At 48.5% G+C, this 27,057-nt stretch overlaps 1 protein-coding gene across 3 annotated transcripts in view; it reads left to right on the top strand.

Moving 5' to 3' along the window:
• Window positions 1–7,930: 7,930 nt before the first annotated feature.
• LOC118087173 (SPARC-related modular calcium-binding protein 1) overlaps window positions 7,931–27,057 on the top strand; it is a 46,043-nt gene continuing 26,916 nt past the window's right edge. The window contains exon 1 of one of the 3 annotated variants that reach the window (XM_035119576.2): window positions 7,931–8,166. In XM_035119576.2, the coding sequence (XP_034975467.2) occupies window positions 8,065–8,166 (102 nt within the window). In that variant the 5' untranslated portion in view covers window positions 7,931–8,064. The remainder of the gene's footprint in view (window positions 8,167–27,057) is intronic. The other 2 variants (XM_035119578.2, XM_035119577.2) reach the window with 2 other exon arrangements.

Below are 27,057 nucleotides of genomic sequence, written 5' to 3'. Positions count from 1 at the left end.
GGCAGCTCTCCCTGGTAGGTCTCACCCCATGGATCAGTTGCTGCTGAGACTGAAAATCCCTGCCTCCCCACAGCTGTCTAGGTCCCCTCTTCTCCGGGGCTTCACCCAAGCAATCAGAGATGGCATCTACCTGCAGCCAACCTCTCTTCTGCCCCTTTCACACCTCTTCTGGTTCTGGGAGACAAGTGGGGAGGAGAGACACCCTGGTTTCTTCACTAGCCCGACCGATCTCTGCCTTTTCCCACCTGCTCCTCTTCAGCCTCTGATTCTGGACTTCTCTCTGCCACAACCTCTCCCGGCTCACGAAACCCTGTTACCTCTTCTGCTTCCAACACCTCCTCCTCCCAGTCTGTTCCCTCTTCTCCCTCTGACCACTCATCCTTGCCCCACCCCCATCCCCCTGGCTCTGAGCCTTCTTCCTTTGAGGGTTCCCCAGCTGGCTCCTCTCACCACTCCTCTGCCATGTCCAACCTGTCTGTGGCAGGGGACTTGCCAAGAGTTCAGCTCCCAAGAACGAACCCCCTCCCCAGAAAGACCCCACACCTCCATTTTTCAAAGAGGGAGGTCACTATGAGTTCAGTCCCATAGGCATCTCATTCCCTGCACAGGTGTGCTCCCCTGAGCCAAGGATGGGAGAAGATACAAGAGCAATGGAAATGGAGAGTGGGACACGGGGGGGGAGTCCCCCCTCTTTTTTGTCTATTTCCAAGAAACCATTTCCTGGCATCGGGTCCTCCCAGCCTGCAGATTCCTGCACAGGCAGGCCTGTTGTGCAGCACGTCTTGAAGCGACGCCCCGATGTTGCAACAAACCCTTGGGCCTGCCTTTTGTGTTTTGCACAGCTAACCGTGAACAGGTGTAAGGTTGCCTGAGGGAGGGGAGGGGAGGGGGGAAGGTTTGTAGCCAGATGTTTCCTCACCTGCCTCCACCGTTCCCCACCAACCACGTGGAATGCCGAGTGAGAGATTGGAACCAACTTGCAGGGGGAACGGGCTTCCGTCGCGAAATTGCAAATGGGAGCCAACACCGGGCCACTCCAGGCTGTTATTTATGGTGGGCGTGTTCTGCAACAGGTCGTGGATGCAGTTATAGTTTTCCAGTCCAACGCCCTGCAATGCATGAATCTTTTTGCCTAACGTGGGTCTCGAACCCACAACCCTGAGATTAAGGAGTCTCCTGCTCTACTGACTGAGCTGTCATCAACCTGCTAAACCCTAGAAGAATACTAGAAAAAGTTTCAGGATTTCTGCAGGACGCTACAGGACACGTACCGATGGGAAATAGAGCAGCAAGTCCAGCCCAAAGGTTTTACGGGTGCAAATGGTATTTAAAGAAGAATTGTGTATAACCACACCAGGAGTGCAAATTGTGATGAATGCACAGTGAAAAAGACAACCAACCTTCATACTCAAACTGCAAATATCAGTTTACAAGGGCTGTGGGTGTTCCAACAGTTTCATCCATTGATGTTGCCAATCAGAGGTCAAATTGGAACAACCTAAAGAGCCAAAGGGGGTTGGAGAATGAGTGGCACCTGAAAACACCTGACTTGTTGTGGGGGGGTTGGCCAGATCAGTGTTGGAAATCCTGGAAGCCAAGACCCAAGTTTGGCGCAAGTACTCTTTGGTGAGAGAACCCCAGCAGAGATTTAACATCACAAAAGCCTACAGCAAAGAAAAGAGTGGAAATATAGGCCGTAGAAGCTTTAAAACAGGCATAGGCAAACTCAGCCCTCCAGATGTTTTGGGACTACAACTCCCATCATCCCTAGCTAACAGGACCAGTGATCAGGGATGATGGGAGTTGTAGTCCCAAAACATCTGGAGGGCCGAGTTTGCCTATGCCTGCTTTAAAATGTTCCCTTTCCAGTGACTCCAAAAGCATTCCCTAGCACAAGGACAGATCTCAAGTTTAGTAAGTTATAAAATGGTTTACTTGCAAGACTCTATAAAGGTCAGATTCACGTGTTTTTCCTTATAGCGGTCAGAAAAAGTTGCACAAGCTGTGAAACGTTGCTTGGCTACAAAATGGTAAAAATTCCTGAACTGTTGGTATAGGAAAAACACTAGTTTCGGACTCCATTCTTGTCTGAAGCAAAAGAGGCTGGTTGAAGCCATGCGGCTGGAGCAGCTCATAGCTCCTCACACACTGACCCCTTATTGCATTTATTAGACTTAAGCATGATGGTTATATGAGACTGGTTACCCAACAATTAGGGCGTGAAGGATTGGGGTCTTGCCCCCACCCTGCTTCTATTTTAAAATCTAGTTGCTGGTGGCCAGGGTAGCAAAACAAGCTACAAAAGTTGTTTGAAATCAAATGTTTCAAGGGTGAGGCTTCGGTCTAAGGGCATTATTGCATCGGGGGGGGGGGGGAGAATTTTGTTTCTTTTGGGCTGCTTCCACGAAGAAAACAATTGAAGACAACCTTTCCCTTCCATTATTGAAGAGTACTTTTTGTTTCTTCAGTTAGCAGACGCTTTGATACTGCCCCACCAATACTAAAAGGCACCTCTATCAACACATTCCTAGTATGAACATTTACCGAAACATTAAATGGATTAGAAGGCAGACGAAGCCACTAAACTTCTTTCAGACAGACATCCAGCTAAAGACAGCTTGGGAATCAGTTTTGCCAAGAAGTTCTGGTTCCTTCAGGAGTCAGAGAAAGAAACCCATCATTTGCTTAGGTGTGAATTCAGTCAGATTGTTGTTGATTTCAGATTTTGAGTTGGCAAGTCTGAAACAAAGGAGATGCCTCCCCTCTGTTCCTTTTTAATTTTATTTTTTAAAAGACTTGTACCCCACCACTCCCTTTCTGCCAATCAGTTCTGAGCAACTGAAGGGTGGATGTCCCCCTGGGGGTAGCAGTCTCTATACCTTCTTAGTTGAAAGACCTGGGTTCGAATCCCTGCTTGGCAATGAAGTTCATGAGGTGACTTTGTGTCGGCTGCTGATACCAACCTGCCTCAAAGGGTTATTATTGTAAGGATAATACGGAAAGAGAGACACTCATTTATGCCACCTTCATCTCCTTGGAGGAAAGTGTGGGATGCAAACTCAATAATAAATAAAACATTGCTCATTTAATTAAATAACATTTATAACCCACTTAATAATGAAGATCGGCAGCAAGGCAACTTTAAGTCTGTGAATTGAACGGGGAAATAACTCCCTTGGGAAAACGTTACATGGCAAATGTGGCATTCGATATGTCGGGAAGGGTGGTCGCCTAGAGGATTAGGTTAACAGGCAATTAAGAATTATAGAAAATGAATTTACAAACAACAATGACCCCAAAACAGTTAGCTACAGAGCCCTGCCCTAGGGATGGCTGCTTCCTGGTAAGAGGCAGGGAGAAGAGATGAGAAACTCTGGCCAAGTTGTTCCCTGGCTCTGGGCCAACGAGCTGCAAATTTATTACTTCAATGTTTATGTTCTCGGGCTTCAGAGCTGCTGATGTTGACTTTTTTGAAATCAAACAACAAAGTGAGAGCTGCAGATTACAGATCCCCATCGCTATTCTGTAATGATCTTGAGCAGCTGAAGACTCTTGTGGAATAAACTCTGCTACAGGCAGTCCCTGAACCAATATCACACCCTCCGACATCCCCGCTGATCAAAATCGGGATGCTAATTTTCTTTTGGTTCTGAGCTCTTATGGGAGGCGGCTGCCTTGCGCAACAGACCAAAAAAGAGAGTCTCTTGGTCCAGTGCTCTGGTGCAAGACAGCTGACTCGCACCAGACCAAAAAGGGACATTCTAGGATCCAATCAAAAGCTGGGGTGGCTTCTGTAATTCTGGGTTTGTTGTTGTTGTTGTTTAGTCATTTAGTCGTGTCTGACTCCTCGTGACCCCATGGACCAGAGCATGCCAGGCACTCCTGTCTTCCACTGCCTCCTGCAGTTTGGTCAAACTCATGTTCGTAGCTTCGAGAACACTGTCCAACCATCTCGTCCTCTGTCGTCCCCTTCTCCTTGTGCCCTCAATCTTTCCCAGGGACTCTTCTCTTCTCATGAGGTGGCCAAAGTATTGGAGCCTCCACTTCAGGATCTGTCCTTCCAGTGAGCACTCCGGGCTGATTTCCTTCAGAATGGATAAGTTTGATCTCTCAAGAGTCTCCTCCAGCACCATAATTCAAAAGCATCAATTCTTTGGCGATCAGCCTTCTTTATGGTCCAGCTCTCACTTCCATACATCACTACTGGGAAAACCATAGCTTTAACTATACGGACCTTTGTCGGCAAGGTGATGTCTCTGCTTTTTAAGATGCTGTCTAGGTTTGTCATTGCTTTCCTCCCAAGAAGAAGGTGTCTTTTAATTTCGTGGCTGCTGTCACCATCTGCAGTGATCATGGAACCCAAGAAAGCAAAATCTCTGTCTCCATTTCTTCCCCTTCTGTTAACCATATGTAATGGAACGCTCCGAATCATTTGCCCATGTACGTGCGGAGAAATAGCTGGAAAGCAATGCACTGATCATTGCAATGCATTCTGAATTATTATTATTGCATAAGATTATTGTATAATCTTAGAAGGGGTGTGTCTTTGACTACCATGAAGGGACTATGCTACTGTTTGGCAGGGTCCTCTCTTGCAAAGCTGGTTGCTGGGCAGGGAATTTAAAAACAGTCTGCCCCCCCACTCCCCCCCCCACTGAGGGTGGTGTGTGTGTGTGTGTGTGTGTGTGAGAGAGAGAGAGAGAGAGAGAGAGAGAGAGAGAGAGAGAGGAGAGAGAGAGAGAGAAGGAAGCGTCTGCTGCAAGCTCAATGGTCACTAGATGGGGCTCATGGACTCTCCCTGTCCCTCTTACCAATCTCATTTAGGTGTTTGTTGTTTATTTATGGCACTAATATCCAATATCAAGATGAAGGTGTGCCAGGCCTGTATGCTGAGCACACCGCTTTGTGGAATGGGCAACTGAAAACCATCAACACATGTGTCATGTCAGGAAGATTTTGGGCATCACATGGCAGGACAGAGTCTCAAACAAATACAGTATGTGCTCTCCCAAGCCCACATTCACAACATCTTCACACTCCTGTCTCAGCGACATCTACGCTGGCTTGGTCAGGTCCACAGAAGGGAAGATGGAAAGATCCCCAAGGACATGCTCAATGGTGTCTCCAAAAATTTTTACGTATCACTTGGGAAGACAGGTGAACCAATGCCAGTGTACAGGAAGAGGCAAAGATCACCAGTGTCAAAGCAATGATTCTTCAACATCAATTTTGTTGGACTGGTCATGTTGTTTGGATGCCTGATGATCGTCTGTCAAAGCAATTACTCTATTCCAAACTTAGAAATGGAAAGCGTAATGTTGGTGGTCAACAAAAGAGGTTTAAAGACTCTCTCAAGGCAAATCTAAAAAAATGTAGTGTAAACACCGACAACTGGGAAACACTGGTCTGCAAGCGCTCTAATTGGAGAAAAGCCTTTACCAAATGTGTCATGGGCTTTGAAGATGCTCGAACTCAGGACGAAAGGGAGAAATGCACCAAGAGGAAGGCACGCTTGGCAAATCCACACCGTGATCAACTCCTGCCCGGGAACCAATGTCCCCACTGTGGAAGGATGTGTGGATCAGTGGTGGAGCATATGCCTGCTCCTGAGGGGGGGGCAGGACACAGAGGGTGCCCTCCCAGGCGCAAGATAGCCGCTCTGGTACATGGTGTGGCGCACGTGCCCTGCAGTCAAGCTGCCGATGGTGGACATTTGGCGCACCGCCTGCCCGCGATTCCGAAGCCTCCCCAGCTGTCTGAACGAAGGGGGAGGGAGAATGCCGTCAGCAAAGCGGAGCAGTTCCCCCCCTTCCCTTGATGGCTCAGGTAGGCTTGGGAATCGCGGGCGCGCTGTGTGCCAAATGTCACCCCCCTCAGCGAAGACACCCAGGGCGGTCCGCCCCCACCGCACCCCTTCCTCTGCCCCTGGTGTGGATCCAGAATTGGCCCTCCACAGTCACCTACGGTCTCACTGTTACAACCATGTTTATGGAAGACTTATCTTACTCGGCTGCGAGTGATTGCCCAAGAAGAAGAAGAAGCTCTGTGGAGAGCTTCCTTCAAGCCCCAGGCTGGTTGGCAGACTGACCTTGCGTTACAAAGATGTCTGCAAACGTTAGATGAAGGCTGCCAACGCCAACCCCACCCTGTGGGGATCCCTTGCAGACGACTGCAGGGCCTGGAGACAGACAGTCAGGTTGTACAGTGACCAGAGGAGGAATGACCACTGGGAGGAGCGCAGAGAGAAGAAACGGCAAGGTGCATCTGCAGCAGCACAACCAGACGCTTTCCTCTGCCCCGGCTGCAACGAAACATGTCTCTCCTGCATCGGTCTCTACAACTGCAGCAGGCGCTGTAAGCATCCAACGGTTTGACTCTTCACCCCAAAGGCGCACTTCTCCATTGTCTCCCCAAGACAGACGGATGCCAACAAGAACCCCACCTTGGGAAGCAGAAATATTGCATGCAATTTGACCGTTGCTTTCAATAGGTGGCCGGTGTGTGTGTGTGTCACATCTTTTAAACAAAAACTGCTTTCCAAATGCTTTTAAGTGAAACTGTTTTCAGAACGTTTTTAACAGCTCCGGCATTTGCTGGTCCTGGTCTCCTTGGGGAGGAAGGGCAGTTTATAAATTCAATGAATAAATAAACCCACACCACCTATTTAAAGCAATCTCATGGCACTTCAACAGCCATGGCTGGTCACCCCACCCCAAAAAGGAGAATCGTGGGAACTGTAGTTTGCTCAGGCTGCCAGGAACTGTAGCTCTGGGAGGGAGGCCTCCCTTAAGAATTCTCAGCACCTAGAACAAGCTAGTTTCCAGAATCCATTGAAGGGAAGCCATGTGATTGTTCAAAGTGGCCTAAGAACACTTCAAATGTATGGCATAGGTGTGACCCTGCAGGAGCTAGCCAACTGAAGACAGCTACGGCTCATTTCTTGTTAAACTGTCTGCATTGAGCCAATCAGACCCAACTCTGATTTAGGCCATAAAGGCATGAGAAGAGCTTGCTGGATCAGGCCAATGGTCCATCTAGTCCAGCATCCTGTTCTCAGTTCTCAGAGTAGCCAACCGTAGGGAACCCACAAGCAGGATCCGAGCACAAGAGCCCTCTCCTCCTCTGCGACTTTGTCCAATCCTCTTTCAAAGCCTCCAAGTCAGTAGCCACCCCTACCTCTTGCCAGAGTAACTACACACTCCTGCGTAAAGAAGCACTTCTGTGTGCCCGTCCTGAACCTTTCAAGGTTCATTGGAATCACAGAATCGTAGAGCTAGGAGGGTCATCCAGCCCAACCTGCTGCAATGGAGTTCCAGACCCTCCAAGTATCCCTATTTTCCAGGGATGTCCCTGATTAGAGAAGCCGTCCGGATTTCTGATTTGATACCGGAATATCCCAATTTTCCTTAGGATGTCCCTATTTTCACTGGAGAAATGTCGGAGGGTATGGAGTTATCAGACCCCCGAGCCGTCTGAACTCTGAAGGCAATCATGTATACGTGTACAAGGAAGTTCAGCTTCATGGGATATCCACAACTCCTAAGTGTCAGGATGAGAGCAGGAGAAAAAGCTTTTCTTTGTCCTCTCAGTGCCATGCCTCATTTCATAAATTTCTATCACAGCTCAGTTGGTAAAGCATGAGTCTCTTAATCTCAGGGTCGTGGGTTCGAGTCCGAATTCGGGCAAAAAAATCCTGCATTGCAGAAGGTTGGCCTACCCTAGATGACTTTTGGGGCACTCTCCAACTTTTTGATTCCATGTCGCATTTCCTCTGAACAGGGAAAAAAACAACCCAACGCTGCAAACTTTCTGCCCGGGAGCCTCCATATGGGAAGAGAGGCGGGGCTCTTCTCTCCGCAGGGGGCGTGGCGCCTCCCCAGCTGTTCGGGGTCCACGTGGTTTGGACCACCTTAGGGGAAAGTGCAAGGACATGCGGCGCGCAGGGGAGGCGGAGGTAGGGCTGGCATCCCCGCCGCTTTATAAAACCTCCATGCAGCGCGCCCGCGGCGTCCAGTGGCCCCCGCCGAGGAAAGGGCGAGCCCGGCAGCCCCGCTCGGCCCCACCATGCGCTGTGCGTGCCCTCGGTCGCGCCTCGTCCCGGAGCTGCTGCTGCTTTGGCTGCTGGCTGTGGCGGCGGTGACACCTTTTCGTTTGGACACCTCGCCGGTAAGGGGGACCTTTTTGTGCGGGGGGGGGGGGGAGCAAGCCAAGAGAGCGATGGGGAAGGTTGTGGGGGGTGTGTGTGTTTGGAGGCTGGGGAGATCGGCACATGGGGTTTATTCCAGAACCAAAAAGTCGTGCGTAAAGTTTGGAGGAAGGTTTCAGAAAGCCGCGGCTTCAGAAATACTGATCTGGGGCAAAAAAAGAGATAAAAATTGTGTTCTTATTAAGCGCTATACAGTGGGATTTAAGGGTGTTTTTTTTTAAGGAGGCATGCACTGACCTTGAGTGAAAAATGCACTCGCCCTCTTGTTTATATTGTTAGAATCATAGAACTGTAGAGTTGGAAGGGGCAACCGAGGGTCCTCTAGCCCAACCCCCTGCAATACAAGTACTGTATCTCAACACGTGGTTTCCCATCCAATTTGAAACCATACGGGGCCCTGCTTAGCTCTGCAAATGTGCTAGACAATTTTATTGCTGCACCACTATTATTAAATTTAGTAGCTTCCTAACACGGGGGGTGGGGGGAGTCTCTGGGCAATTCACCACCAAGCAAAAAGTTTGCCGGTCCTCTTCCTTATATTATCACCTTTCTTAATGCTTTTTATTATTGAATTTATTGGTTGCCTAACACAGGGGAGGGGATGCGGATGGCGCTGTGGGTTAAACCACAGAGCCTAGGTCTTGCCGATCAGAAGGTCTGCGGTTCGAATCCCTGCGACGGGGTGAGCTCCCGTTGTTCGATCCCAGCTCCTGCCAACCTAGCAGTTTGAAAGCACGTCAAGTGCAAGTAGATAAATAGGTACCGCTCCGGTGGGAAGGTAAACGGCGTTTCCGTGCGCTGCTCTGGTTCGCCAGAAGCAGCTTAGTCCTGCTGGCCACATGATCTGTCTGCGGACAAACACCAGCTCCCTCGGCCTATAGAGCGAAATAAGCGCCGCAACCCCAGAGTCGTCCCCATGACTGGACCTAACGGTCAGGGGTACCTTTACCTTTACACAGGGGAGTCTCTAGGCGGCTTGCAATGAAGCGAAAGGTTCACAGGACCTCTTACTTGTATTACTATTATTGGTAACATTAATATTGTTATTGTTATTTCAATTGTTGGTTGCCTGACATAGGGGGGGGGCTCTGTGTGAGTTGCAGTCAAGTTTAAGAGCACGCAAAATGGCTCAGAAAAACAGCCGTTGATATCTAACAAATAAATGCACCTAATCCGACAACATCCTCACTCTGTGGGATAGGGGTGGGGGGAGTTTATCAGCAACTGAGATCGACATCTTTCTGATTTTGGCTCTGTGGCAGATACATGATGCGGATTCATGAATGTTTGGATGCCGCAGCACCTGAAATGTCAAATGTGGGTGTTTTACTTAAAAAAGAGAGAAGTTATGGTGATCAGTGCTTGGCACGGCATTTGGTTTATTTTGGCTTAACTCCAGTTTACAGTCCACAAGGTACAGAACCCCTAATGCAAAGTGTTTTTGCTCTCTGCAAATCTTTCCTTCCCAGAAGCTGCAGAAAGCCGTAGAGCTAACATCTTATTTTTATAATATACACAAATACACTTAGGAAGATTCTCACACTGCAGCTGGAAAGCCAGAATGCCTGATGAAACACAGCTGTTGTGTCCTGTTTTATTCTTATTTTTGGTGGTTTCTCTTCTGAAATTCGCACATGCATTTTGGCGGTGCAGAACTCCTTTCTGGAGACTTCCTCCAACTGCCTCCAGTCAAGTAGTTTTTATAAAATCTGGTTTGGAGCTTGACGTCCGCTGAGGGTTGCAACTTTGGCGGTTTATCCCAACTGGCCAAAAATCACTTTGCAAGCATGAGCTGCTCTTGTATTGGCTTGGTTCTGACAGCAAGAGCTTAACTCGCCTCTTCTTAGCAGGAGGGCTGAGGTTTTGGCCAGCCGCGTTCCTGAGCTTTCCGAGACCACAGACACCCGAAGAATGAATGTCCCTTTTGAGAAGTCGAGATGATCTTGTAGAAAAGGCGGGCAGCGGTTTGGACATAGGGGGTACAATCGTGTCGACACAGCAGACTTTTACTGTCTGGGCTCAGTAGTTTTGCACCTTCGTTTGTTAGCAGGTCTCTCGAACAGCTGCGGGGCAAGCAGAAATTCACCAGATACAGCTTTTGCTTGTTGTTGCTTTTCCATAGTATTTGGGTCAGTCTGACTTCTCCTCTGCGTTTCCTCAGCCTTGGGCTCTGATAAGGCTGAGGCTTTCCAAAGGTCTCTGGAGTTAGGATTACGGCCAACACCCTTGGACTGCATCCCCAGAAATTGATTTGGCACAGTTATTTATTGATTTCCTACATTTATATGCCATCTTTTCCTCAAGGTGGTATACCTGGTACTCCCCTTCCCTATTTGATCCCCACAACAACCCTGTGAGGTAGGTGCAATGTAACGGCATTGTAAAAGCAGATGTACAGCATGAAACCCAATAAAACAGGTTTATAAAAAACTGGTGTTTTGTTCATTTAAAAACATTTTCTTCCATTTATTCCCCACCTTTTGCTCTTTTTATTATTATATTTACCGTATCTCTCACCTTTCCTCTGATGAACTCAAGGTGGTGTTTGTGGTTCTGCGCCTCCCAGACAACAACTTTGCGAAGTAGGTTAGGCTGAGAGGCTGTGACTGGCCCAAAGTCACCCCATACAGACCTTCCAAATGTCCCTATTTTCCAGGGATGCCCTTGATTTAGAGAAGCCACCCCACTTCCTGATTTGATCCCAGAATGTCCCATTTTCTCTTAGGACGTCCCTATTTTCATTGGAGAAATGTTGGGTGGTACAGAGTTATCCGACCCCTGAACTGTCTGAAGGCAATCCTGTATAGGGAAGGTTTTAAAAAATACTTAATGCTTTATAATGTTTCTATATATGTTGGAAGCTGCCCAGAGTGGCTGGGGCAACCCAGTAAGATGTGTCGGTTATAAATAGTAAAAAATATCATTATGGAATGGGACCTCCCTATTTTCATCGGAGAAATGTTGGAGGGTATGCTCATGAGCTTCGTGGCTGAATCCCCCCCTTATTGTTTTTATGTTATTATTATTCTAGAATCATAGAATTGTAGAGTTGGAAGGGACCCGGGGGGCATCTAGTCCAGCCCCCTGCAATGCAGAAATCATCACCAGTATTAACGAATACATCAGTACTGCATTAACAAAAACACATCTGCATTCCAAAACATTAAAGAAGCACTTATGGTTATGTTGTGTGTGGATTTGAACCCTGATCTCCCAGGCCCTGGTCCAGTGTTCTAACCACTACACCACGCTGCCTCTCTTCTGACAGAACCTCTGACGGCCACCTATCCAGGCACTGACCAGGCCTAGGCCTTCCTAGCTCCTGCAAGGTGAGGGCCTCCTGTGTTCTTAAGGCCACCCCTTGCAGCTAATGGTTTATCAATGGCTATCTGTCACAACGACTGTATCAAACCTCCACGTTCAGGAGCAGTATTCCACGAAATGCTGGCTGCTGGGAGAAGCAGTGGGACAGGACTACTCTTTCAACACCTACATGGTGAGCTTCCTAGGGGCACCCTTTTGGTTACTGCTATTACTTCATTTTATAATGCACATAAAACAGAGAGAGACCCACTTAGCTAGGTGAGAAGCAAGTTGCTGGTCCACATGGATCTTTAACCTGACCCAGCAGGCCTGTTCTCAGGTTCTTAGGCAAGCGTGGGGAATCTCTGGCCCTCCAGATGTTGAACTACAGTTCCCATCATCCCTGGCCGTTGGCTGTGCTTGCTGGGGCTGATGGGAGTTTTAGTCCAGTAACATCAGAAAGCCCAAAGGTTCCCCACACCTGCCATTAGGGCTGGGCTCTGAAGAAGTGTGCATGCACACGAAAGCTCATACCTATGACAAACTTAGTTGGTCTCTAAGGTGCTACTGGAAGGATTTTTATTTTATTTTTTGCTCTGCCACAGACTTTCCTCCGTGCCTATGGCAAAGACTTTTAATTGTTGTGGCCGGGGGGGGCGGGAGAGAGAGAGAGAGAGAGAGAGAGATAGAGATTTGCCAGTTGGGGCAACGATGATTATTCCTTTGCCGTGTTTATCTGGACACCTGTAGACTAAGACAACAGGCTTCGCTTGCCTATTTATATGTGCAAGGGACACTGTGACATTTTGTTCCTGCATGTGCCAAGGCCGATTCACAACTTTAAATCTGCTGCTGCTGTTTTTTTCTGCTGCTCTGTTTGCAAAGTTCTGACCTTATTGGATGGGCAGCTGACCTCTTGCGAAGCCTGTGCTGCTTGTATTAGCTGATGGAGCAGTTGAGCTCTTGCAAGGCGTTCTACTGTACTTTGATTCTTCCCTGGTGTGCCTTTGGCCTGAAACTCTGTCCCACCTCCGCAGAACCCAGTATGGCCTCTCCACCACTCTCCTAATCCTTTCATAGAATTGCAGAGTCAGAAGGGACCATGAAGGTCATCAAGTCCAGCCCCCCCTGCCATGCAGGGATCTTTTGCTCAACATGGGGCTTGAACGCACAACCCAGAGATGCCACTCTGAATCTCTCCTTGACCCCTTCTAGCCTTTCTAAAAAAAACCCACCCAGCCCATTTGGGCATACCCTTCCCATTAGCCTTGCACCTGCCTTCTCCCCTCTCCCCTCCTCCTCCCCGCAGCATTGAAATGTAGGTTATAAGGGTTGTGGCGAACCTCTGTCTGACTCAGAGCAGATCCATTGGAATGAATGGGTCTACTCTGCATACAACCCTAAGCTTGTGAGAGCGGAGACGACTCGGTGTAAGGGAGCTTGCTATGTTTCTATAGCCTTGGCAGCCATCTTGTTTAGGAGAACCACAACCCCCATAACACTCAAATTGCACCAGGGATCACAACCTCCTCAACACCATACCACCCTCCCGTTAGGCAAGCCAAGCTTGGTGGGGGCGAATATTCAAATATCTGCCCCCTTCATGGGTGTGAACCACCCTGAGATCTTCTGATGAGGGGCAGTATACAAATTTAATAATGATGATGATGATGTAGGAGCTGTAGATCTCAAAATAAAATGACAATACCACAAAATACATAATAAAAGCAAAAACAAAGACAACACAATAAGCAGAGGGGTGCGCATCTGTTGATAAAGATGATTAACAATATCTGAATGATTTTTTTTGTGGGAGGAGATTCCTGCTCCTCTGACCACATTTCAGGTGCTTCTCCTCAGACCCAGCTTCCTTCAGGGGAGCCTAGACTGAGGTAAAAAGTCACATAATACACTGTACATTTAAAGCTCTTTAAACAGTTGTGGTTTCTCCTGAAGAATCTTGGGAGCTGTAGTTTTTTAAAGGGCGCTGACAGTGGTTAGGAGACCCCTATCGCCCTCCCAGAGCTACAATTCCCAGAGCGGTTTAACAGCCATTCCGTCTTCCCAGAGTATTGTAGCTCTGTGAAGGGAACGTGAAGGGGCAACTCTCGGCGCCCTTGCCAAACTACAGCTCCCATAATTATTTGGGGGAGGCTGCTACTGTTTAAAGTCACAGTGCTTTAAAAGCAAGGTGCAAACGTCCAACCCCCATCCAAGTGGGCAGAGAAGAGAGGCTCCCAGGCCCAAATGGCTTTTTGGAGATTAATTTACAGCCCCTTGCCGCTCTCCTGCAGACTGTGCCCAAGTCGTATGCCTCACAATTTCCACCCCGGAGACACAAGCCAGGAACTGATCCAGAAGTCCCCCTCCTTTAAAATCTGGGTTGGGGTGATTCCCATTAAACCCACCCACCCACCCTGTGCAGGCCCCGAGATGCTATCTCTTCCCAACCCCTCCATCTGTCACGTCCGAGCGAGGTGCGGGACAAGAGGGCTATCGATCTGTGGGTCCTGTTGGCTGGCTTTCCAGCTGACTAATGCTGATCTTTTTTTAAGTCCCCAGAGAGGGGATGACATCAGCCCCCGAGGGGCTTGGCCCTGCCAGGGGCAGAGTAAAATTAGCTCCTGCAGGCAACCACCGGGAACTAAATATGGACGTCGGTCATTCCCCGTTTGGCAGCCGCGGACGGCCTGTGTTTCACAGCATGTGAAAGCGTGACCTATTCGTGAGCCAGGAGGACACACACTTGGCCCGAGAGCATGAGCCTGGAGTTGGGGAGGGCTACCGGACCAAGGAGACCAGCGGTGGCTTCATCTTCTGCAGCACCAGACCCTGATGGGGATATAGAGGAGAACCTACATCCTCTATTGCCCGGTGGGGAGTGTCAGGGAAGACGTCTGAATACCAGCTGCTGGGGATTCAGAAGTAGGGAAAGCAGTGTTGAGCTCGGGTGCTGTTGTAGGTCCTGAAAGACCTACATTGGCTCCCAGTACGTTTCCAAGCACAATTCAAAGTGTTGGTGCTGACCTTTAAAGCCGTCAACCAGGCATCCCCAAACTGCGGCCCTCCAGATGTTTTGGCCTACAACTCCCATGATCCCTAGCTAACAGGACCAGTGGTCAGGGATGATGGGAATTGGAGTCCAAAACACCTGGAGGGCCGAAGTTTGGGGGTGCCTGCCCTAAATGGCCTCGGCCCAGTGTACCTGAAGGAGCGTCTCCACCCCCAGTGTTCTGCCCAGACACTGAGGTCCAGCGCCAAGGGCCTTCTGGCGGTTCCCTCACTGCGAGATGCAAAGCTACAGGGAACCAGGCAGAGAGAGCCTTCTCGGTAGTGGCGCCCGCCCTGTGGAACGCCCTCCCACCAGATGTCAAAGAGATAAACAACTACCTGACATTTAGAAGACATCTGAAGGCAGCCCTGTTTAGGGAAGTGTGATATTTTAATGTATTTTAATATTTGTTGGAAGCTGCCCAGAGTGGCTAGGGAAGCCCAGCCGGATGGGTGGGGTACAAATAATAAATTATTATTATCATCATCATCATCATCATCATCATCTCTGGCCAGTCTTGCTTTCATGAAGCAGTTGCTGAGACTGAAGGTCCCTGCCTCTCCCCACAGCTGCAGAAGCCCCCTCCTCTTCACGATTTCCCCCCCCCAAGCAATCAGAGACTGCACCTGCGTGCAGCCAATCTCTCCGCTGCCCTTTTCATGCCTCTCCTGGTCCTGGGAGACAAGAAGGAAGGGGAGCTTGATGCAGCAGGAGGGGGAGACACTCATCCCTTTTCACTCATCTCTGCCTCTTGGCCTCCCTCCTTTCCGCTTCTGCCTCTGATTCTGGACTTCCCTCTGCCATAGGCTCTCCCTGCTCACAGGGTTGTTGTGAGGATAAAATCCGGAGGGGAGAAGCAGGTAAGCCTACTTGAGCTCCTTGGGGGTTAACAACAACAACAACAACAACAACAACAACAACTGAACTTTGAAAAAAAAGTTCCAATTATAACACCCTCTTTTAATTCAGCTGTGATTTGTGTATACATAATCACAGAATTGCAGAGTTGGATGGGACCATGAGGATAATCTAATCCAACCACCTGAAATGCCAGAATCTTTTGCTCAACTTGGGGTTCGAACCCACGGCCCTGAGATTAAGAGTTTCATGCTCTACCAACTGAGCTATCCCTCAGGACATTTTTATAGCCAACATCACTCAGCTACAGCCAATGAGACTCTTCGGAATATTTGTTCCTCAGTGTTCCATAGGTGCCACCTTGGTCCATCACCTTTTGATTGGCACCAGTAGGGTTGCCATATTTCAAAAAATGTAAATCCGGATGGAAATAATCGCCAGGTGCTGCTTGCGGCTGCAGTAATCCAGATCTGCCCAGACATATGGCAATCCTAAACCTGTTACCTTCTCAGCTTCCGACACCACCTATTCCCGGGCTACTCCCTCTGCTGACTCGTAATTGTCCCACCATCGCTCCATGGTCTCTGAGCCTTATTTCCTTGGGGGCTCCACAGCCAGCTCCTCTCACCACTCCTCTGTATCTAGCCAGTCCCTGGCACCTGGGACTTGAACCCAGGACCCTGAGGTTAAAAGTCTCATGCTCTACCAACTTAAACTCCCACTCCCAGTCTCGGCCTAAGTAGCATCACAGTTGAGATTCAGTGGTATGAGACAGCTGTAAGTTTTCTAGGGCACGCGAGTCCCTAGTTTTAAGGCAGGTTTACCCATTGTGGTGCCCTCTACATATCGCAGGACTACAAATCCCATCATCCCTGACCACTGGCTTGGCTAGCTCGGAGGATCTGTTCAGTTTTTGACCGGCAATGTCAAAACTGTGGACTGAGCTATCCTATTCGAGGTCTCCTGTTCAGACAGTAATGCGTACAATTTGGTAACCCGTGTGTGTGTTTTGGAGGGGTATCCTGCCAGGTCAACCGAGTGGGACCCTGGTCTTCTGCCTCAGAAGTCCTGCCCTTAAGGATCCCAAGAGGAAAGCCCTCTCTCCAGCAGCTGGAATTCAGAAACAGTTTCAGAAGCGATCTCGACGCGCCGATGCTGTTCTTTTAAGACCCTTTTTTGTCGTAAGCACAAACGAAAAAGTAATAAAGAAGCCTGGCGATCTGCGGCCTCTCGCCTAGACCAGGATTCCCTCCTGTCTGTTTCCAGACTTGAGTTCCCTTTTGTGGGGCGGTTGGGGGGGAGAGAGCTTCTTTAGGCGGAGAATTTCGTGAAGGAATTTGGCAGCTCAGCCAAAGCCTTCGTAAATATATTTTTAAAAAGAGCAAACCCCAGGCAGCCAAAAAATGAAATAGAAAAGGAGCAGAGAGGGAGGTGTAAGGACACGTCTAAAGGAGAGCTGGTTTTTCGTTCCAAGTTCCCATCATCAGAGGAACCAGAGAGCGCCTAAGGGATGCACACCTGTGTTGAGGGAGAAGGGGGGGGGAATGCAACCCACCCACTGATTTCTGCTACTTGGCACCGTTGCTGTGGGAAGTTTTGTTCTTCAGGACTGAGCTGGACACTACTTAGTTTTGGGGGTGGGGAAGAAATTGGATCCATTTCGCACCTGAACCTGAACCGGAAGCTAATCTGCGCTCTCCGAAACAATGTGCCAAGTGAAACGCAGGCCTCCCTCGGAAATCCGCCCTTCTCCAAGGTTTGCAGTTCAGATCTCTAGGCAGATTGTGTGTTAAAAAAAAAGAGAGGGAGGGAGCCTTTGTTAGAGTAAAGCATGCTTAATTACTGGAAAATAGGACACAACTTTGCATTACCCTCGGAAAAAATTGCTCCGGATAAAAGTAAAATTGCATAGAAAAACACGTGTTGGGGGGAAATTCACACTAAAATGCTGGTGGGTTTTCATGAGATATTTTTTTTTTGTAAACAAACAAACCCTAAACTGTTGTGGAAATGTGGAGAACTGACTGGAAAAATGAGAAACTGAGATAAAACGAGAGCCTTTGAGTACCAACTTTTATTGCATTTGAGCAATGAAAGTTAACACAACAAACAACAACAAACACTGTCCGAACTGCACCTTTTTTGCATGCAGCAGGTCCCAGGTTTAATCTCCAGGATCTTTAGGTTGACTAGGAGAGACTGTAGTGGACTGGTTGGATGCGATTGGGGAACCAGCTGAAGGGTGGTGGGATGATTATGAATGGTCAGAGGGGGAAGACTGGGAAGAGGAGGTGTCGGAAGCTGAAAAGGTAACATGGCGTAGTGAGCAGGGAGAGTCTGTGGCAGAGAGAGGTCCAGAATTAAGAGGTGGAAGCTGAAGCAGGAAAAGATGGAGGTCAAGAAGCAGAGATGAGTCCAGTTGATGAAGAGACACAGGTGTCTCCCCCTCCTGCTGCAATATGCTCCCCTCCCTCCTTGTCTCCCAGAACCAGAAGAGGCATGCAAAGGGCAGAGGGGAGGTTGGATGCAGGCAGGCGCAGTCTCCGATTGCTTGGGGAAAGCTCTGGAGAGGAGGAGACTTAAGGAGCTGTGGGGGAGGCAGGGGCTTTCAGTATCAGCAACTGATCCATGGGGTGAGATCTACCAGGGAGAGCTGCCCATTAGGCCTGACACTCTACCAGGCCCGTGCAGATCATGTTCTTGGTAATAAAGAGTTAACTCCAACTTGCACAGTGTGATTTATTGCTGACTCCCAACAACTTGTTGTGTGAATCACAGCCCCCTAAAATGAGGAAAGTGTCTTGTTTTCTGGGTATCGGACTCATCCAGCCTTCCCTGTCCCTCGGCCACAATAAATGTTGTGCGACGACTTGCACCAGCACCGGCCGGGCTAGGTGATCTTCTGACACCCCCTCAGGCATGATTTGTTTTGGATATCCCTTTTTATATGTGGTTCTAACCAAAACAAATAACCCCCATCTCTGCTTTATTGCGAGAAAATGTGTTTTTGCCGAAACCATACAGTTGGGGCGGGGGGGGGGCAGGGAGGGGAGTGCAGGTTTGTTAGAGGCCTGTATTATTATTTATTTTTTATAATTATATTTATATATAAAAAAAGAAGACTGATGTGTTTTGGCTGCCTTCCTGCGGCTTTTCCCTCTTTCAAATAAAGCCCCCTTCATAAGCCGCCGAGCCGTGCTCCCTCGCTAACCAAAGGCTTTTGTCGTCTCGGGGGGAAGCAAGGGAGGGCGCCCCACAATGAGGCTTTGAATCTGGCAAGAGAGTTTGCTCCGAGAGAAGCCTCTTTTGCCATGTTTGCTGCAGGCGCTAACAAATTACTCCGCCTGACAGCTGAAAGACGTTTGTGTGTGTCTTGGCCCGATTCAGTGGGGCAGACTGGGCAGTAGCCTTGGGGTGGGGGGTGTCCGTGTGACTAGGAAAGCAGAGAAGGCCTATGGGTCAGTAAGCATCATGTCTAAAGCCTATGTCAGGCACCCCCAAACTTCGGCCCTCCAGATGTTTTGGACTACATTTCCCATCCTCCACAACCACTGGTCCTGTTAGCTAGGGATCATGGGAGTTGTAGGCCAAAACATCTGGAGGGCTGCAGTTTGGGGATGCCTGGCCTACGTCTTCCTATATGCTTCAAACAATATCATTTTGATATTGTTTGAAGAGAAATGTTGGCGGGCATGGTGTTATCTGGCCTCTGAGCCAATGAGATAAGTAACTGTACAGCCTTCAGAAGATATCTGAAGGTCGTCCTGTATAGGGAGCTTTTAAAATATTGTTTTATTATGTTTTTATATATGATGGAAGCCGCCCAGAGTGGCTCGGGCAACCAAGTCAGAGGAGAAGGGTGTAAATATTACTAATATTATTGTGGTTGTTGTTGAATGGGACGTTCCTATTTTCACCGGAGAAACGTTGGAGAATATGTTCTCCTGCTGTCGTTTGGTCAAGTTTGTCTTGGGTCGTGTCGAAGTTGCCCTAGGTGCACACCTCATCATAGCGGTTTTTTGGCATTTGTTCAGGGCCACCCGATCTCGGTTCAGGAGCCTGTCCAAAATCCTGTCATGCTATTTGACCAGGGAGGCAAATTATCGCCTCCCTGCGTGGGGCTCATTAAGATCTGCTCGCTCCTGTGAGTGTGAAAAATATTGTTTTTGAGGCATCATTTCATTTTAATATTATTTTTTTACGAGCCTGGGGACCGTCGGCCGTCCCTGTTGGCGGCATCTATTTTTAAAGCAGGGACTGACAGGCGATGGCATCATCGTGTTGATGCAGCGACCGGGGAGGGCAAATAAAGAGGAAAGGGACGGAGGTTTAGTCAGTGCCGTGAGGTTGATTTCCCAACCGAAGGCTGGTGCCTACAAAGGCATTCTTATTACTCAAACACAGCTTTCTTGCACAGTACAACAATAGTATATATCAACAGTTATTAATGTGGGGATGCTGTGGAGAGTAGGAGAGGATATATTGATTAAATATTATCCTTCCTCACTCAAAATAGTGAGTCAGTAGCAGGAAGCTAATTGGTAGATTCGTTTGAATCTCTTTACTTAAGCCATCCAATCTGGCTTTGTCAGATTGGGCATGGGTAGCCAAACTAAGGCCCGGAGGCCAGATCCGGCCCAGTCGCCTTCTAAATCCGGCCCGCGGATGGTCCAGGAATCAACATGTTTTTACATGAGTAGAATGTGCCCTTTTATTTAAAAAGCATCTCTGGGTTATTTGTGGGGCCTGCCTGGTGTTTTTACATGAATAGAATGTGTGCTTTTATTTAAAACTAGCTGGCCCTGCCACGCGTTGCTGTGGCTCATCCCTATGATTTCCCCCACCCTGTGCCGATCCATGACGGATCCCGCCCCTCCTCCCCCACCCCGGCTTATCCCTGTGATTCCCCCCTCTCTGTCCCAACCCATGACGTGTCACGCCCCCTTCTCCCCCCACCCCCAGCTCATTCCTGTGACTGGTCCCACCCATACCTGCCAAGTCCGGGTCGTAAATATCCGGGATCGGCAGCGCGCGCATGACCGGAAGTTGCGTGACGCAACTTCCGGTGGCGCTTCGCCCTTCTATGGGCACCAGAAAATGGCGGCGCCAGCGCCGGAAGTCGCTTCTGCGCATGACCGGAAACACGTAAAAGCGACTTCCAGCGCCGGCGCCGCCATTTTCTGATGCCAATAGAAGGGCAAGCGCCACCGGAAGTCGCGTCACGCAACTTCCGGTCATGCGCGGAAGTGACTTCCGGCGCCGGCGGCGCCATTTTCTGGTGCCCATAGAAGGGCAAGCGGCACCAGAAAAATGGCCGGGTAATTAGGGTTGCTAACAATTGCATTCTCCTCTACTCATAGCTGCCAAGTATCCCGATTTAAGGGACAATACCGGGATTTTTCGCTAAACGGGAGACCGCCGGGAAACGGTAAGAAAAAATGGGTTTTCCCGGCGGATACAGGATACTTGGCAGCTATGGTCCCACCATGTCCTGACCTATCCCGTCCCCTCCTCCCCACAACCCCCACCCAGACGAGTCAGTACCTCCATTCGGCCTAGTCTGTAAAGGCTTCGGCCTAGCATGTAAACGGGAGCCAAGGGGCTGTTGAGAGGGAAGTTTTTATAGTTGCAGTACCAGTGTAGTCGCCGCTAGAGGGCACTGGTTTGTAACCTGGTTCTTTCCCCAGCATGCACTTTTGGCTGAGTTGTATGTTCTGGAACAGGGGTTTTTTTTTTGCGTCTTATGTGGCCCAGGTGTGACATTTGTCTTTGCAAACTTTCTAAGATCCTTCGGACATTCGCATGGGATGTTGTGTCCGAATTTGAACGCAATCGGTCAAGCGGTTTCAGAGAGAAGTGGATACCCACCCACATGCCATTTTTATATAGAGTGGTACCTCAGTTTAAGTACACAATTGGTTCTGGAAGTCTGTACTTAACCTGAAGCGTACTTAACCTGAAGCGAACTTTCCCATTGAAAGTAATGGAAAGTGGATTAATCCATTCCAGACAAGTCCGCGGAGTACTTAAACTGAAAGTACTCAAACCGAAACGTACTTAAACCGAGGTATGACTGTATATAGATGCATCTCTGGGTTACTTGTGAGGCATAGGAATTTGTTCATTTTTTCCCTTCAAAATATAGTCCAGCCCCCCACAAGGTCTGAGGGACAGTGGACCGGCCCCCTGCTGAAAAAGTTTGCTGACCCCTGAGATCGGGTTTGTTCCTGGTAAATTTCCTTCTTATCCCACTCAAAAAGAATAAAGACACAACAGTCTTATTTTAAAAGTAACGATAAGAAGTTTACTCGCATTCAGTTCACAGTAGGTTCCCTGAAGGCAGGCTTTAGCTTGGAGTTACAGAGGAGAGAGCGGGTTCACCCCATGTAGGGAAATGAGCCCATGTGTTGCTGGCAAAATACATCAAGATGGGGAAAAAATTGAAGAAAGGAAGATGGCTGCGTGACCAGCCCATTTATGAGGACTCACAGGGTCACGCCCATCTACCTGGTCGCATGCAGGGGGAGGAGGCTCCAGACCAGGTGTGACAGGAAGTCCTCCAGGCTGGAGTAATATCCTCCTGTGTGTCCACTCTGGGCAAACAGGAAGTGTTGTATTTGACTGCTTATGTTATACCCCAAATTCAGATCAGCCTTGCCAGCCAACAGAGGAGATTTAGCCTGTACATCCTGATTTCTCGGCCTTTGGGCTAAGATCGAGTGTAGTTTCTTGTTACTAGCAAACGAACCCCAAAATAAAATAAAAAATCCTTCCAGTAGCACCTTAGAGACCAACTCAGTTTGTCATAGGTGTGAGCTTTCGTGTGCATGCACACTTCTTCAGATACACTGAAACAGAAGTCACCAGACCCTTATGTATAGTCAGAGTGTGTGTGATGGGAATGGGTGATGGGCTGATAGGAGTGGTAAACCTGCTGATGACTGTTAATGACTGCAATTGGTCTTGCAGGAAAAAGCAAGGGCTGAGGTGCTAAAGAAAGCTTGATCATGTATAATGAGATAAGAATCCTATGTCTCTGTTCATACCAGGTCTCTCCATGGTTTTAAGCTTGGTAATGAGTTGCAATTCAGCAACTTCTCTTTCCAGTCTGTTTCTGAAATTTTTCTGTAATAAAACAGCTACTTTGAGATCTTGTATAGAATGTCCTGGGAGATTGAAGTGTTCTCCTACTGGTTTCTCTGTCTTGTGATTCCTGATGTCAGATTTATGTCCATTTATCCTCTGGCGTAGGGTTTGGCCTGTTTGTCCAATATAGAGAGCTGAAGGGCACTGTTGGCATTTGATGGCATACACAATGTTAGAAGATGAGCAATTAAATAGTCCTGAGATGGTATGTTTGATGTTGTTGGGGCCAGAGACAACTTGCTGCAAGACAGACCCAAAAGAGAAAATAACAGAACACCACTAGTAATCACATACAGCTTCCAAGCTAAAACAGTACAGCGCATCATCAGAGATCTACAACCTCTCCTAGACAATGACAGTTCTCTTTCTCAAGCTCTGGTAGGAAGAAGTTTCATTGCCTACAGACAGCCACCCAATCTTAAACAACTCCTCACCCACAATAATGCCACCACCAGACTTAACATGGACACTGGTACCAGAGCCTGCAATAAACCTAGATGCCAACTTTGCTGCCACATACACCTGGACAACACCATCACTGGCCCCAACAACACCAAACATACCATCTCAGGACTATTTAATTGGTGCAACTGCTTTTGGAGTTCTGTGGAGCGTTCTGGGCGCCTCTGCTCAAAAAGGAAGCTGGGGAAAGTTCGTAGAAGGGGGGCTGTGATCCTGGCAAGGGAGAGACTTCCCTGTGAAGAAAGGCTGCAGCGTTTGGGAGGTTTTAGTTTAGAGAAAAGGCGAGGAAGAGGCTGTTAGGCGTACCTGAAATGGTGCATGACATGCAGAGAGTGGATGGAGAAAAGGTTTTCTCCCTCTCTCATAATACCTAAATGCATGGACTTCGAACGAAGCTATCTATCAGTGGCTACCAACCACGATGGCTGGCTCTGCCTCCATGGTTGGAGGCTCTATTCCGAACTTAAAAATGGAAAGCGTAATGCTGGTGGTCAACAAAAGAGGTTTAAAGACTGTCTCAAGGCAAATCTTAAAAAATGTAGTATCAACACTGACAACTGGGAAACACTGGCCTGCGAGTGCTCCAGATGGAGAGCAGCCTTTACCAAAGTTGTCATGGGCTTTGAAGAAACTCGAACTCAGGACACATGTTAAGAGGAAGGCATGCTTGGCAAATCCGCACCATGATCAACTCCCGCCCGGAAACCAATGTCCCCACTGTGGAAGGACGTGTGGATCCAGAATTGGCCTCCACAGTCACTTATGGACCCATTGTTAAAACCGTGTTTATGGAAGACAATCTTACTCGGCTACGAGTGATCGCCAAAGAAGAAGAAGACTTCTGAATCCCAGTTCCTGGAAACCGCAGGAGGGGAGAGGGCTCTGGTGCTCGGATCCTGCTTGCCGGTTCTCCACAGGCATCTGTTTGGCTGCTGTCAGAACAGGGCACTGGACCCAGCCGGGGTTTTTCTTATGTTCTTGGGGGTCAACAACAGACTTTGAAAGAGAAGGTGCAATACCCCTTTGCAGCCCTCTTACGCTGTGGGTTGTTGTGATAATGGACGCTGCTCTTGCAGCCCACCAGCGAGACTCCTTGAAGGCTTCAAAATCCAGCATGTGACAAGCCATTGCCCACAGAGTCAGTGGATATGGGTGGAGGCTGGCAGCTCCACGAGTCGCTTTGCTGGGCAACTGTCAAGGCAAGTATCTCAGCAGGGGGGGGGTGCTGCCAGACCCCCGAAGCCCACCCACCCCAGCCCCACCCCTCTGCTATTTCTGCATGGCCATCTGCAAGATTTTTTTCCAGGGGTGGGGGCAAAGGCAAACACTGAAGAGGTAGAGTGGAGTAGCCTTTTAAAAATATATATATTGAGAATAATAGTGCCTGTACATTTTGCCTCCTGACTCAAGTTTTCAGACCCTCCAAGTTTCCCTATTTTCCAGGGACAGTCCCCCCGGTTTCTTATTTGATCCCCAAAGGTCTCACTTTTCCATAGGGCGTTTCTGTTTTCATTGGAGAAATGTTGGAGGTTATGGAATGATCTGATCCTCGATCCATCTGAACGCGACCCTTGTTCAGGGAAGATTTTGTTTTTTTTACTGTTTACTTTTTAATTATGTTTTTATATGTGTTGTAAGTCGCCCTGAGTGGCTGGGGCAACCCAGTGAGATGGGGGGGGTAATAATAATGGAATAGGACATCCCTATTTTCATCGGAGAAATGTTGGAGAGTATGGGTTTTGCAGTTGCTAGGAACTTGCTCTTTTAAAAAGTGGTGGTCTGGAGATTGTGGTTTTCAGGAGGGGGGGCTGCCCCTTTGTCCATCTGTCCCCCTGCCTCGCCCTGTAGGTGCCGATGTATCTCTGCCTGTTTCCCTGCCGCTGTTTTTCACCAGCAAAATACTAGAGAATCTGATTTTGTCCAATCAGTTGAAGGCTTTCCCTTCAGGGTGCAGAGAGCACCCAGTTCCCCTGGGCCGAATGCTTTTTGGACAAAGATTTTCCTGGTCTAGTTACTCTGTCGACGCAGCACTCAGATTTTCCTGGCCGAAGCCCCTGTGGTTACCAGTGGTGTGCGAGAGCCAATGTAAGCTTGGAGGCACTTGGGTAGCTAGTAGCCTACACACACACACACACACACACACACACACACACACACACACAAAATTTGTTGGGCTGTGAGGTCTGCAGGCTGCCGTGTCAATCAATACGCTGCAATGTGATGTTAGCTGCCTCTTAACCGCTGCTACGAATGCGTCCAACAGAGCTGTTTCATCTTAGGCCATGTTCACACCGCACATTGAAAGCACCGTGATACCACTTTAAACCATCATGGCTTCCCACAAAGGATTCTGGGAACTGTAGTTTGCTAAGGGTGCTGAGAGTCGTTAGGAGACTTCCCTATTCCCCTCCCAGAGCTACAATTCTCAGTCAATCGCCCTTCACAGAGAATTCTTCACAGATGATTTTTTTTGGGGGGGGGGTGTCTCCTAACAACAGCACCCTTAACAAACTACAGCTCCCAGAATTCTTTGGGGGAAGCCGTGACAGTTTAAAGTGGTATCGTACTGCTTTAAACATGAGGTGTGGATGCAGGGGGGAAAGTTTAAGCCAGCCTTTCATCAACTTGGTGCTGTCCAGATATTTAGGATGCTGGCTGGGGCTGGTGGGAGTTGTAGTTCAAAACATATGGATGGCACCTGATTGATGAAAGGCTGCTTTAAACAGAATAGTCACCTCCCTCCCTTAATGTGCAAAGCTACAAACGTGTGTTTGCACACAAACTATTTGTCAATTGGACTTTCCATTTGTCAATTGGACTTTCACCGTCGAGCCTCTCTTGGAAAACGGATCTTGCTGCCGTACTAGTGAATCCGAAGCTCCGTTCTTAACAGTTTAGAACATTTGTGGTTGCCGAGTTTGATTTGCTATTATTTTTGAAAACTAGCCTTTTTAGCTCGGAGAACAGGTTAGTCCCCGTCCCCCGTCCCCCGTCATCCCTGTAGATTTATAGACATTTGTTTGTTTATTTCATAGGTCCCTCAATATCTCAATTCACCTGATTTAAGCACCCTTGGTGAATCACTGCCCCTGTTTTGCCTCTGGAAGAAGACCTTGCTAACATTCCCTGAGATGCTGGACTCGCCATTCTCAGAGCCATATCGGGACAGGACTTTGAGGCAGATATTTTGGACTCTATATCTGCAGGGCACCAGGTTGGGGAAACGCTGTTGTACACAACAGGGCTTTTCGAGTCCATCTTTCATAGAATAATACAATTTCAGAGGTGGAAGGGACCCCCAAGGATCATCTAGTCCAGCCCCCTGCAATTCAGGCATCACGGCTAAATCATCCCCGGCAGGTGGCTCTCCACCCTCTGCTTAAAAAATCTACAATGAAAGGATCCACCACTGGCTAACTTCCAGGTGCTTTTGATCACAATTCCCATCAACCCGACCAGTTGATGGGTTTTGTAGTCCCAAGCAGCTGGAAGGCAGCCAAGTCTGCTTTAACTGAACCAATGAAGATTTCAATTCTTTTTAAATCATTGGAGCAAAAAGCTTAGGGTTGACGGTTGGTACAGAATAAGAATTTGTCCAGGTCGTAAGGCTTACATGTGTTACAAATTGAATGTCATTCCCTACCAGGGGGAAGAGGAGGATAATTCCTCGGCTTGGAATGTGAAATGGAGTTTGTACGTTGATGGGAAGTGTTCAGTAGGCAATGCTCGCAAAGCAAATTCATCGTGTGAGTCCCTCTTGCTGAAAGGCTCTTCTTAATGGCTCACGAAAGAAGGGAGCAGTCCGCCACACGAGCTGGGATCATGGCTTGGTTATTCTCCTTTTCTCCTATCACTCAGGACCATCAAATGAAACTGAGGAGTCAAGAAAGACAAAAGAAAGCCCTTCATGCAGAAGTGTTAAACAACAACAACAACAACAACAACAATTTATTATTTATACCCCGCCCATCAAGCTGGGATTCCCCAGCCACTCTGGGTGGCTCCCAACAGAATATTAAAAACACGATAA

Source organism: Zootoca vivipara, chromosome 6 (genome assembly GCF_963506605.1).
Source record: "Zootoca vivipara chromosome 6, rZooViv1.1, whole genome shotgun sequence".
In the NCBI taxonomy this organism is placed as follows: Eukaryota; Metazoa; Chordata; class Lepidosauria; order Squamata; family Lacertidae; genus Zootoca; species Zootoca vivipara.
This window is presented reverse-complemented; position numbering and strand designations above follow the sequence as displayed.